The sequence below is a fragment of the Taudactylus pleione genome, unplaced genomic scaffold (genome assembly GCF_031769625.1).
Source record: "Taudactylus pleione unplaced genomic scaffold, aTauple2 ptg000108l, whole genome shotgun sequence".
NCBI lineage: Eukaryota > Metazoa > Chordata > Amphibia > Anura > Myobatrachidae > Taudactylus > Taudactylus pleione.
This window is the reverse complement of record NW_028284510.1, coordinates 738891-751399: the sequence shown is the minus strand read 5'-3', so window position 1 is coordinate 751399 and position 12509 is coordinate 738891. Positions and strand designations below refer to the sequence as shown.

At 46.5% G+C, this 12509-nt stretch overlaps 1 protein-coding gene across 1 annotated transcript in view; it reads left to right on the top strand.

The window, feature by feature from the left end:
* Nucleotides 1–12249, top strand: part of LOC148525419 (sialic acid-binding Ig-like lectin 16) — a 107691-nt gene extending 95442 nt beyond the window's left edge. Inside the window, exons 13-16 of the mRNA XM_088470927.1 lie at nt 1246–1290; nt 5579–5672; nt 7702–7798; nt 9815–12249. Of these exons, the coding sequence (XP_088327053.1) occupies nt 1246–1290; nt 5579–5672; nt 7702–7798; nt 9815–9967 (389 nt within the window). The 3' untranslated portion in view covers nt 9968–12249. The remainder of the gene's footprint in view (nt 1–1245; nt 1291–5578; nt 5673–7701; nt 7799–9814) is intronic.
* The last annotated feature ends 260 nt before the right edge of the window (nt 12250–12509 follow it).

The following is a 12509-nucleotide window of genomic DNA, read 5'->3' as shown; positions in this document are numbered from 1 at the left end:
CACATACATTGGTCTCCACAGGAATAAAACACACATACGTTGGCCTCCACAGGAAGAAAACGCACATACATTGGCCTCCACAGGAAGAAAACGCACATACATTGGCCTCCACAGGAAGAAAACGCACATACATTGGCCCCCACAGGAATAAAACACACATACATTGGCCTCCACAGGAATAATACACACATACATTGGCCTCCACAGGAATAAAATACACATATATTAGCCTCCACAAGAATAAAACACACAGGGGTAAAATTACTAAGAATTGAGTTTGGTCAAGTTTTTATTTTTTTAAACTTCTTTGCTTCACTGAAACTTAGGCAGCTGCATTGGCCTCCACAGGAATAAAATACACTATGTTAGCCCCCACAGGAATAAAACACACATACATAGGCCCCCACAAAAATAAAACACACTACATTGGCCTCCACAGTGATAAAACACACAAATTTGCCATTGCGATACCATATGCAGCCTGAGGTCTCATAGCGTGCCTTAGCTGTGTGTATGAGTCCGATAGAACTTGATTGTACCAATGTTTTCGCAGTCTTGATAACCATTACGGATGTGCGTGTATGGTAAAGGGGGCGTCTATATGTAGTGCTGCGGCAGCATTGCGATCGCAGTTGATTAGCTTACAATCGCACTGAACTGCGCACGGGCGTTTCCAGATAGGAGGGGACCCATGTGCAGTCTCTGACACCGGCCCCCTCCTCTATGTCCAGCAGCCGGCAGCGTACTGAGCTGTGCGTGGCCAGTGCCGGAGTTATAGACTCTGGGTACTAGAGTACGCCCAGAGACTACAGAGTATACGCAGGTCAGCAGGAAAATGGCCAGTGCGGCCATTTTCCCTTTACTGCGCATGCGCAAACGTCGGGAAACTGGCTGCGGTGGCCATTTTACAGTCGTTTTTACAGCGCCGGACTCCCGTGCCGACGTGGGACTCCGGAGAGGTAAGTAATACTATGGGTGCAGGGTGTGCGGTGCGGGGTCCCCCTGGCCCCAGGGGCCCGTGTTCCCCGCACACCCTGCACCCATTATAGATACGCCCCTGGAACTGCGTGCGTACACTATATTTTACGATCCGTAGTGAATCAGGCCCTTTGTTTTAAGTAACATTTCTATTAATGTAGTATGTATATGTAAGCCTGAAGGAATGCTGGCAAGGTTAAGTTCTGTTACTAATATTGAATAAATTATTTATAATATGATGTAATATTAACATTTATATTTTGACAGGTACATTTAACACACACAATGACTCTATACCTCCCGCCACCAATGGTATGTTTATTATACTTCTCATGAATGTTTTGTATATGTTGTTTATCACCACTATTTACTGGAGTATTAATAATATAAAAAAAAAATTAACAATAATTATAAAATGAACGTTTAATATTAGTTTTGCCTGAGAATGGTAAATTGATTTAAATAGTTTATTCAGTTTATTCCACTGTAATTATGAAATGATCTCTGATGTGAAATAAAGACTCGGCCACTTTATCACAACAGTTTACACTGAATAATCTGATATGCCGATGTGTATACAGTCTCACAATTAGGCGCTTACAGTAAGGTATATACCCTTTAAGGAACATTAGTCCATTATATTGTTTCATCTTTGTATTTTGTTGATTTAGAACTTATTTAACCTGTATTGCAGGGTTAGTTTCCTTGTATGTATAGTAGTGGATTTTTCTATCCAATTTTCTTTTTGACAGATAACAACGTCCCCATTGATTTCCTTACCATGCTCCTTAGATAAAGGTTTAATATCTCCTTAAACAATATTATTGCTATGATTATCATTTGAGTTGTGATATACTTTGATTGCACACAATGTGATTCTGCTTTGATTGTACATTTGATTTCCATTTGATTCATCATCTGATTAAGATATGTGTAACACTTGATTTGTTATTGTAATAAGAAGCTATTAACTGGTAAGGCTCCCAATATGCTTTTAGTTCAAAGGAACCATCTGAATATTTTGCTAGGGGGTAATATATATATATATATGTAAAATCTTCACACTATTCACAAGATATACGTATATGATGCCGGCGGTCGCTATGCCGACTGCCGGCATCTCCACTACAAAATCCAGGCGAGGGTTAATTAACCTACGCCGGGAGTCCGGCGCCTGGCATCCAGATCGAAGGGATGTCGAGGCACTGAGCGCGGACAGTCGCCAGAGGGGGAGGGTTAGGTTTAGGGTTCCGGGGGGGACTTAGGGTTAGGCACCCCCCCCGGTGGTTAGGTTTAGGCTAGGGGGAGGGAGGGTTAGGGTTAGGCACCCCCAGGGGAAAAGTTAGGGTTAGGCACCCCACGGGGGACTTAGGTTTAGACGGCGGGGAAAGGGGGGGTTAGGTTTAGGCACAGGGGGGGCAGGTTAGGGTTAGGCACCCTAAATGAGGGTTAGGGGATAGATTAGGTTAGGAAATACTTACCTTTCGGACAATCGGGATTTCCTTCCACGTCGGGCTGGAGCTGACGGGATTTGAACTGCCGGCCGTGCGGCCAGCGGTGTAACATACCGATTCCAATCACACAGCATCAATGCATGAAGTCCTGCTGTGTAGACTATACTTCAGTTTAAGGTCAGTTGTATAACTCTTCTCAGGCCATCAACGTCAATATGTTAGAACTCTGTTTGTTTTAAATTGTCCACTGGCAGTATGCTTCCCTGCCGCTATGGGTCATCAGGCCTCATAATATGTGAGCTGCAATTCTTGTTCCTGCCAAAGGGTCTCCTCTTCTGACTTTGTTCTCTGGCCAGGAGTCAGAATTAATTATTCAGTCAGTACCATCATGAACAACACCTGACACCTGCCTAATATTCTGCTGGGTCCCAGTACTCATTACTGGGTCATTAATGTTTCCTGTACCGGACTTGAGTTATTCTGATGTTACTGTGACTGTTTAGACCTTGCTTTTGTTTCCAGCCTGCCACTGAGCCTTCCAGTTATAGCCATTTTCGACCAAAAACCCGGCTCTGACCTGGGTTTTCAGACATGGTTCCAACCCAGGTCAGACTCCATTTACACTGCATCTTCGATCCAGGTTATTCCTGGATCAGCCCCATTCACACTGAACCCGGGTCTACCCTCCTTAACTTGTGAGGTCATAAAAAGAGGGAGGTGACTGCTCCACAGCCACCAATCAGCTCATTTTAGGCATGACCCGGGTCGGATAACCTGAGTCGTGAGATGCCATTTACACTGCACCATTACACAGGTCCAACCTGAGTCCAACCCTGGAAGCTACCCAGGTTGGATTCCTAGATCACTTGACCCGGGTTATTTTTCAGGGGCCCTTTTGCACTGAGCCGCTACCCGGGAATACCCAGCAATAACCTGGGTTCTTGCAGTAGTGGAAAAGAGGTATAAGTAGGATTACTTTGTTTCCTGTCACAGCCCTCTGTCTGAATTCTGGACTTGTCTATTTACACCCTGCCCCTGTTCTGTGCCAGGAACTTGGCTATATTCACCTGCTTAGGAAAGATTCCTGGACTGCACACCCTGAATATATATAATGGGTGGTGCTACCTGTTGAGACTTCTTGCAGGCACAGGAACAGACAAATCACAGGTGCACAACTCCAAATTACTGATTATATATAAATATATTATGCAATAAAATTTTGCAATCAATAGAGGTTTTAAACCTCTATTGATTGCAAAATGTTATTGCATAATGTATTTATATATAATCAGTAATTTGGAGTTGTGCACCTGTGATTTATCTCCGTTCACTTTATCTCCATCCAAGGCTTAGTAAATAGACCCCTAAGCCCTCACGGTAGATCCGCTTTCTAATCTGACTGTGCTCATTTAACAATCAATCATTTAACATTAATAAAAATGACTCTAGCTCAGTCCCACCGCACGTTTCGTTATTGTGTAGCCTTAACATAACTACACTCTTTGTTTGCAAATGTATACAGTGTAACTAATCCAGAAATCAAATGGTTTTAAAAATGTAAACCTAACGTAAGGGGTGGAGCCTTCTTGGGATATTCCCAGTACCCCGGCGGGCCAGTCCAATACTGTTTATCTCAAAAGTGTCAACAACAATGCACACATAAAATAGGTAAACAAAGTAAAGGTAGACAAAGTAATAAATAAAGACATGAAAACAAAGTAGTGATAACAAGACATCTATAGGATAATATGACTGTCTATTTAAACATTAGTTAGTACCTGTTATGTTGCATTACATGGAATGGAATTATATTGTTTTCTGGTAGGAAAACTAGAGTCCTAAAAGGTGTATATGAAATTGCCCTAAATGAGTGTTACTGTATGTCAATACCAGAAGCGAAGTATGACTATAAGACCATTTAGACCAACTAATTGAGGTCTTCTCCTATATTGGCGCCTTAATCTTAAAGTTTATCATACATTCCAGTACTCAGATGCCCCCAAGACTTCCTACTCCATATAGTAGAGACTTATCACTAATTAGGTATTGCTGTTTATAAATGACCAGGACACTTGAAATGGGTCTTAGGATGTTATCAATTAAACAGATCCAGTATAGGAAAGGTGAATGATACAATAATGTAAAGATACAGTAGCTAGAGCAGCAATATCTTGCAGAAGTATTCACACTGACATGCGGCATACGGGGTTAGCACTAAAAGATCACTTGATGGGTCCTGGCAGGTATAATGGCGCACTCTTCGGTGGTTAAGGCTGCCTGATAGTTAATCAATAGTCCTTATAGTCCAATGTCAAAAGAATGTAATGTGTCTGCCCTGTTTTCTGCGAGTAGCAAGGCAAGAGACTGAGGGCCTGACTCAGAGCCGGACGCTCTTGAAGAGCGCTCGCTCCGAATCATGGCATTTTCTTTATTTTTTTTGTTGCGGCCTCCTGGCTGCTCGCTAAGCTGTGGGTGACAACCCACAGCTTTTGTGATGGTCGCGACCATCGGGGATTGCGACGAGACCCTTGTGGTAGGGTCTCGTCCGTCGCAAGCCCCAGGGAGCTTCCTGCTCTAACATCACAGTGCCTCCCACAAACGGCAGGCGTTCCTTCGGGAACGCCTCTGTTTGTGTAGCCACCCCCCTCCCCACCTACAAAACGGGGCGAGCTGTTGCCCCTTTTGTAGTGAGCCCCGGAGAATTTCTCTCGCTCGCCTCGGGGCTTGTGCATGCATGTGGCGTGCGCCGCACGTGCCCAGTACCCCACCATCGACCCGCTTGCGAGTGCTATGCGCTCGCGAGCGGGTCTGAATCAGGCCCTGAGTCCACGGATGCAGTTTCCTGGCCTTGCAAGCTTGGCCAGCCTAAGTAAGCTGAGGTGTATTCAGCTGACCGGTGGCCTGGCGCTGTCCACCATTGCGACCAATGGTTGCAATGGTGATCCCAGCCTGCGACTTCGGTCACAGTACTGGGATCACAAATGCAGGAGGGGGTGTCATACACCTCCTGCTGCATTTGCATATTAGCAAGGACGGAATTGCAAAGCTGCCTGCGTACTAAGCTGAGTTCTCCACAATATTATCAACATTGTTAAGTATTGGAGTCAATAAGCTTTATGGTGTCATTTGTTATCTTTATTTTGCAGGCACTACGACCACAATTCGTGATATAATGATCGGAATGATATGCGGAATCGGGATTGTCCTTGCTATACTTCTAGTGTCAAAATTATTTGCAAAGTAAGAATTCCTATGCACTTGTACACATGTACACACAGGGTCTGATTCAGGACGGAATTGCAAAGCAGCTTGTAACTCCGTCCTTGCAAATATGGTAATGCTGCACAAGGCGTCACACCTCCTGCTGCAATACTTATCCGAGCTGCGTTTTACACCTTCCCTCCCCTCCAATGACGGCAACACACCTCCGTTCCGGAAAACAGTGGCCAGCGCCGTCATCTCCCGCCCACAATCGGCAGCAGAACGTCAATCACTAGCATGCACTGCTGGATCAGGCCCATAGTCTTATTACGTTATATATGAAATTACTATACAGCAACTTCTAGTACATGGATTGGAAAAATGTTCAGATACAGAGGTGTGCGCTATTGTAGGCGTGACAGAACGTCTGTCGCAAGTAAGCCGCCAGAGCCATTACCACTGCATGCAAATTCGCATTTGCAAGCTCAGACTCGCCCCCAAAACAGTCTCAACACGCCTGCGTTTGCCTCACCCACCCCCCTGTAACCTCCCACAAACGCCCTCTGACTGTCAATCATACAGCGCCCAAGTCCTCACTGCGACCGCCGTCGGTAATGTAACTTGGCGCCTGCGCAGTACAAATAAATATGCTCACAGCCGCCAATATGACTATTCACTATAGGCCTGATTCAGAGACAGACGGTAAAGGCACAGAAGCTGCATCTGCGGACACACTGACGGTATCCCAGATTACAGTCCGGCGTCCGAGGGCGCAGTATCGGATCACCATCACGGCCATCGGTCACAGCATCAACTATCTGAGTGAGTCTAAGGCTACTCAAAATGGCCGCCTCATCTCCGCTACCAGGGCCAGTAACGGCTTCGGCACACCTCTAAAGTAGGGCCGGCACGCCCCGTTTTTAAGAATGCAGCCCATCACCGCCCCAACCCCGCCTTCAAATGGGCGCAGCCTGTCAACCTGGCTGTGGCATCCAGGGCACGGCGACAAGAGCCGCAGCGCTATCACTGGGCATGAGCAATGCAGCCCCCGGCACATGCCCAGTTTTAAAAGAAAAAATGGGCAGCTGCGTAAATATCGCCCTAGTAACCCCTTATGTTATTTATGATTTTAGTAAGACACGTTACGTGGGTAGCCAATTTACATATAGCACACACACGTCCCCATATATTTTAGAGATGTCTTTCATTGTTACCTAATGTGCTCCTGAAGTTCCTTACTTACTAAGCATTACAGCATCTGCGCTAATGAACCAAAATTAAGGGGAAAAAAACCAACCCTCTCACATTGTCTCCACTCTCACCCTATTACATTTGGCCCCATGTAGCAGACTGCAAGTTTCCCTTAATTTTGGTTCATTAGCGCAGATGCTGTAATGCCTAGTAAGTAAGGAACTTCAGGGGCACATTAGATAACAAAGAAAGACACCACTAAAATATATGGGGACGTGGGTGTAGTAGGTAATACCGCCGGCGGTTCAAATCCCGATAGCGGAAGCCCGGCAGAGGTGAAAATCCCGATCGCTAATAAGGTAAGTATAGCTAACCCTATTTTTCCCCCTAACCCTCCCTTAGGGGTGCCTAACCCTAACCTCCCCCTCAAGTGCCTAAACCTAACCCCCCCCTCTTCCCCACAGCCTAACCCTAAGTCTTCCGCGGGGGTGCCTAACCCTAACCTCCCCCCGGGTGTGCCTAACCCTAACCCCCCCTCTTCCCCACAGCCTAACCCTAAGTCTCCCGCGGGAGTGCCTAACCTTCCCCTGGGTGTGCCTAACCCTAACCCCCCCTTCTCCTAGCCTAACCCTAAGTTCCCCCGGGAGCCCTAAAACTTAACCCACCCCCCCCGCGGAGGTAAGCTGGATGTCGGGCCCCCAGCGTAGGTCTAATGATACACGTCGGGTATTCAACGCCTGTCAATAGCACCTTGCTGGGATTTGACAGTCGGGAAGCCCATGGCGTCTGTATTATTGGCTAATGGGAAATTAGAAGAAATATACTCTCTTTAATTGATCATTGATATGTTCTAATGCACCTTCCCTGCTATCGGTAGGAAGCAGAAACCACAACACGATCCCAGAGTGGAACAAGTAACAGATGATCCCAGCGAGTTGTACATGAATGTCAGGAACATACCGGAAAGGTCTGAGGTGAGTGCGGTTGATGGAATCTCTAGCGTCCACCATCGCTCACACTTCTATGTGAAATTCTAAAGCTAAAAACCTTTTGGGGAAAGTAATCCAACAATTTGAGATTAAAACCAAATGCTGTACCTGCTTCTACAGAGGTGCAGTTGTCGTGTCGACATTCAAAATGCTGACATTAAAATGTTAACAGGGATGTCGACATCTACAGAATATTGATATGTGAAGTGATGACATTCTGCAGAAAGTCAGCATTAGGGATAAATATCAATATGCTGAGTGTGTGGACGTGCCGCATTTATCATTACAGCCATATTCCTATCAAGGACTCATTATAACAATGTTCTTGTGGCCCAAATACTACTACAAATAATATTATACAATAGAGTCTGGGGTTATCAGTCACAGTAAATGTTTCCGGTGGGACCAGGTACTTTCTGCTGACAGGGTTTTAATAACGCTCCCAATGATGCGACATTTACACAGTGATTCCAACCAAATTATAAATAAAATAAGTATACTGTATGCAGGTCTCCGGGATTACGGCGTCCATAACGCGTTCCAGGGACAGCTGTACTGCGCATGCACGAATCACCGGGGAAATGACCGCTGTGATTTCTGCAGCACTAAAGTCAGTGGCGGGCCAACGGAGAGGTAAGTATGTTTAATTGGGTGCAGGGTGTGCGGTGTGTGGGCCCCCCTGGACTCAGGGGCCCGTGTGCATCGCACACCATTATAAATACGCCCCTGGTTGCATGCAATCTCTGGGAACAGGGAGCATCTCTGCCGGGAGGTCACGCCGCATGCCGTCTCTCAGGTAAGTCAGTGGCAGAGCAATAGGCTTTGGGGGTAGGAGGGCGGTAGGCTTAGGGGGAAAGGGGGGGCTCCGTGTGGCTTGAAGGGGGCCCCCACAATTTAGTTTCCCTGGGGCCCCCACCAGCCTTAATCTGGCCCTGCCAGTCCTGCATGTTAGCAGGCTGTGCCCCCAAGCCGCAGCATGACTGACAGCTGGCCAGGCTGTTTACGCTTCGGCTTACGGAACTTGGCCAAAGCAGCAACCAAGGGCCGCAACGGTGATTGGAGACAGTGGAACTCATTCAGAGCCGCTCGCAAAATGCGAGCGCTCGCTCTGAATGAGGGCAGCTGCTTCTCTGTAAAGAGCCGGCCTCCTGGCCGCTTGCTAAGCTGTGGGTTGATGGTCGCGATGGTCAAGACCATCACGACCATCGGGGCTTGCGAGGATACCCTTGCGGTAGGGTTCCGTCTACCGCAAGCCCCAGGCAGCTTCCTGCTCTAACAGAGCAGGTAGCTCCCTACTGACATCACTGGTGATGTCAGTAGGACCGCCTACAAACGGCAGGCGTTCCTTCAGGAACGCCTCCGTTTGTCTGGCCACCCCCACCACCATGCCTACAAAATGGGGCGAGCTGTCGATCAACATCGACAGCCGTCACTTCTCTCGCTCCGGGGCTTGCGCACGCGGCGCGTGCGCAGTGCCCCACCATCGACCCGCTTGCGAGTGGGTCTGAAGGAGGCCCAGTGTCTGCAGAAGCTGCTCTCGGATCACACAGCTGCATGCAGGTGGTGTCTAATTCCTACAGACACCTCCATTATAGTTGGACGGTATCGCACAGCCCCCTCCTTGAGGCTGTCCAATAGCCTCTGCATCTCAATCAGACCCATAATCACAGACATAGAAAAGGCACATACAGCGTAAACACAACGTCCAAACACAGATATAATGACGAGTCCCAAACTTTACTAACAGACAGCAGGAGGCAGTTTTGCCTCAATTATAGGTATAGGGCAATAGTATAATTTCACTGCTTATATAACGAGATCAGTAACAAGATGACCTTATTGTAAACCACTTGTCTGTTTGGTCACATAGTGACCAGACAGTTGTCTTTGTTCTTCTCGCTATACACACTTATCTGTCTACGTGCCCTTAAATGTATACAACCCTGTAGAGGACATTTAATCGATGTTAGTGAATTTCTTGTTTATTATCTTTCTGCATAGGAGATAAATGACACCAGCACACAAGTGGATTCAAGGAACAAGACAGCCGTGGAAGAGGAGCTGCATTACTCCACCATAAACTTCCCCGCTGCTCCCTCCAGGATCCCCTCCAGCCACGCAGACACGGACTACGCAGTGATAAAGCTAAGATAACGCCACAAATCCGCCACTCACATGATGTGGAGTTGAATGGTCTTCCTGTCTGCGGAGCGTACCTTGTGCGCTTTTGCAGTGCCCACGTGCCAAGGCTGAGCGCACTCATACACATTTTGAGTGCATTGACATTAACAACCAAAGAGGCGTAACTGGACTGTAACGGGGGCGCTTTCGCGCCAGCAAAGCTATGTGCATATTCTCCGTGCGCAGTTTGACAGCAAGATACGCCCAGTTTCCATTCAACAGTAGATCAGACCCGTAATCCCGCCATAGTCACTTACTAAGCATTGCTTCATTATTCCTGATCCCGATAGACAGCCACAACTAAACGGCAGCCACTGCCAAATGCCCGGCGGGACTTAGATTATCCGCCATGGGTAGAGATTTCCAGACGTTCCTTAATTTAGAGTCTTATTCACATCGTAGCTGCATACAAAGTCGCTTACAGTGTCCTAGGCACTTAGGATTAGTGTTTTTGTCACAAAGGAATTGGTTTGAAGTCACAGATTAAGCATAATGATGCACGGGCGCGGGTCATAGCCTGCGAGATGCGGACAGCAGGCAGATTTCAGTGATGTAGCCTGTACATTTAAAGCGACAATTTGTTTTAAGGCAAAAACCAACCTGGCTTTGTCTAAAACAAATTGCTGCTTTAAGTCTAGTGGCTACATCGCCAATATCTTTAAGCCAGCATCGCGCGGGCCAGAATGGGGATTTTTGAGTTTCAAGGTTCCTTTGTTACCAGCAATAAACGCTTAGACGCAATTCTCAGCTGCAAGATGTCCCTTGAAACTAATGTCAAATACTGTATCAGCACCATTTTCTTATTATGTTTATTATTTTTCCGTTAAGTGTGTATATAATAGTCTATGGGCACGATTCTAATCAAGGCGATGTGAGTAGCGCCGGGAGTGAGCTCCCCGGAGTTATTCAATACACCGCGCTGCCAAGTCCGACTAAGGATTTCTTCTCGCATCCCTCCGGGGATGAGAGCAGAAATCCGACAAAAGTCCCTTCTCGTTCTGCCCTTCGGGCCGGGAAAACAGCCTCGTGCCGGGAAGTTAGTTTGGGGAATGCCCGTTATCGCGCCTAAACACCCTGTTTAAGGTGCGAGAACGAGCCTTCCCCGACCTAACATCACGATGAATTGAATAGCTCCGGGAGCTATCTCCTGGCGCTATTCACATCACGCTCAATTGATTCGTGCCCTATCACTGCTAAGCTGTCAAGGCAGAGGGCCGAATGTAATAGGGTGAGAGTTTAGAAAATGTGAGGGTTTAGCAGTGATCTCTCACATTGGTCGAGTTTTATCTTCAAAATGGGAAAACATCTGGATGAGAGTTTAAATCGGGAGAGTTTTTTGAGTCTAAAACCATGCGAGCTTCCATGTTCTTGGACTCTGTTACATTTGGCGAGTTTAAAAGGTGTGAGAGAGTTTACTGCTAAACTCTCACATTTTCTAAACTATCACTAATACATTTGGCTCAGAGCACAGTTGTTTCTCTATGTAGTGATAATATAATGACCATACTTGAAAAAGTCTCTAGGTAAAGAGGGATGAAACGCGTTGACAAGTGGGGTTATCTCCTTGATTGTAGCAGCAAACAGCCGATTGGACTCTTATCACTATTCTGCGCCAAACCATAGATATCCGGAGCAACAATCACCGCTCTCCTCTGTATTAGCGTTCGGACACACAAGAGAAAATCGGCCACACACTGTAGTAAGGACAACCGGCTCCCTTAGCCGCAATTTAATGATACTCACCGGCTACCGAAAATCTATATGAGACAGGCGCGATATGGACATAACCGGGACCTAATAGCACCGCCAGGAGAAGCGAGAGATGCGTGCTGCTGACCATGGTTGTGATCTAGCGTGACCGGCCTGCAGCTTGCCTACGGGAACCACCGGGACTTACCAGGAGAGGTGAGCGACGTGTGCTCTCAGTCGCAGGTAACTCTAATCACAACCGGCTTTGGCTCCATATATTTACGGGGACCATCGGGGATTAGAGCCGGCACTGATAATACAAATTGTGAGTCTTTCCATTAGTATCTGTGCTGGGACACCAACGCAGACACAAAGACATTTCCAATTGTTTATACTTAACGCGCTGCTACAAAATAACTTTTATTCAACCATACTCGCCTAAATTTTATGGACAGCTGTCTGGTTTATGTTTTTATTATTTACCAAGTTATTATTAATTATTCAATATTTAGGCTATTGCATTTTTTATTGAGCAGCATAGTTATCCTTCATGATTAGGGGGTCTATTTACTAAGCAGTGTTAGGAGACAGAGTGAAAAGTGATAAGGTGCCAGCCAATCAGCTTCCAACTGTCATTTTTCAAACACAACCTGTGAGATGACAGTTGGGAGCTGATTGGCTGGTACGTTATCACTTTTCACTCTGTCCCCTAATACTGCATAGTAAATAGACCCCTTGATTATGTATCTGTTTTGTATGTGAGAGGTACTGATTATATCAGATTTCTACAGTGTGTTACTCTATTGTGTCAATTTATGATTTCCTA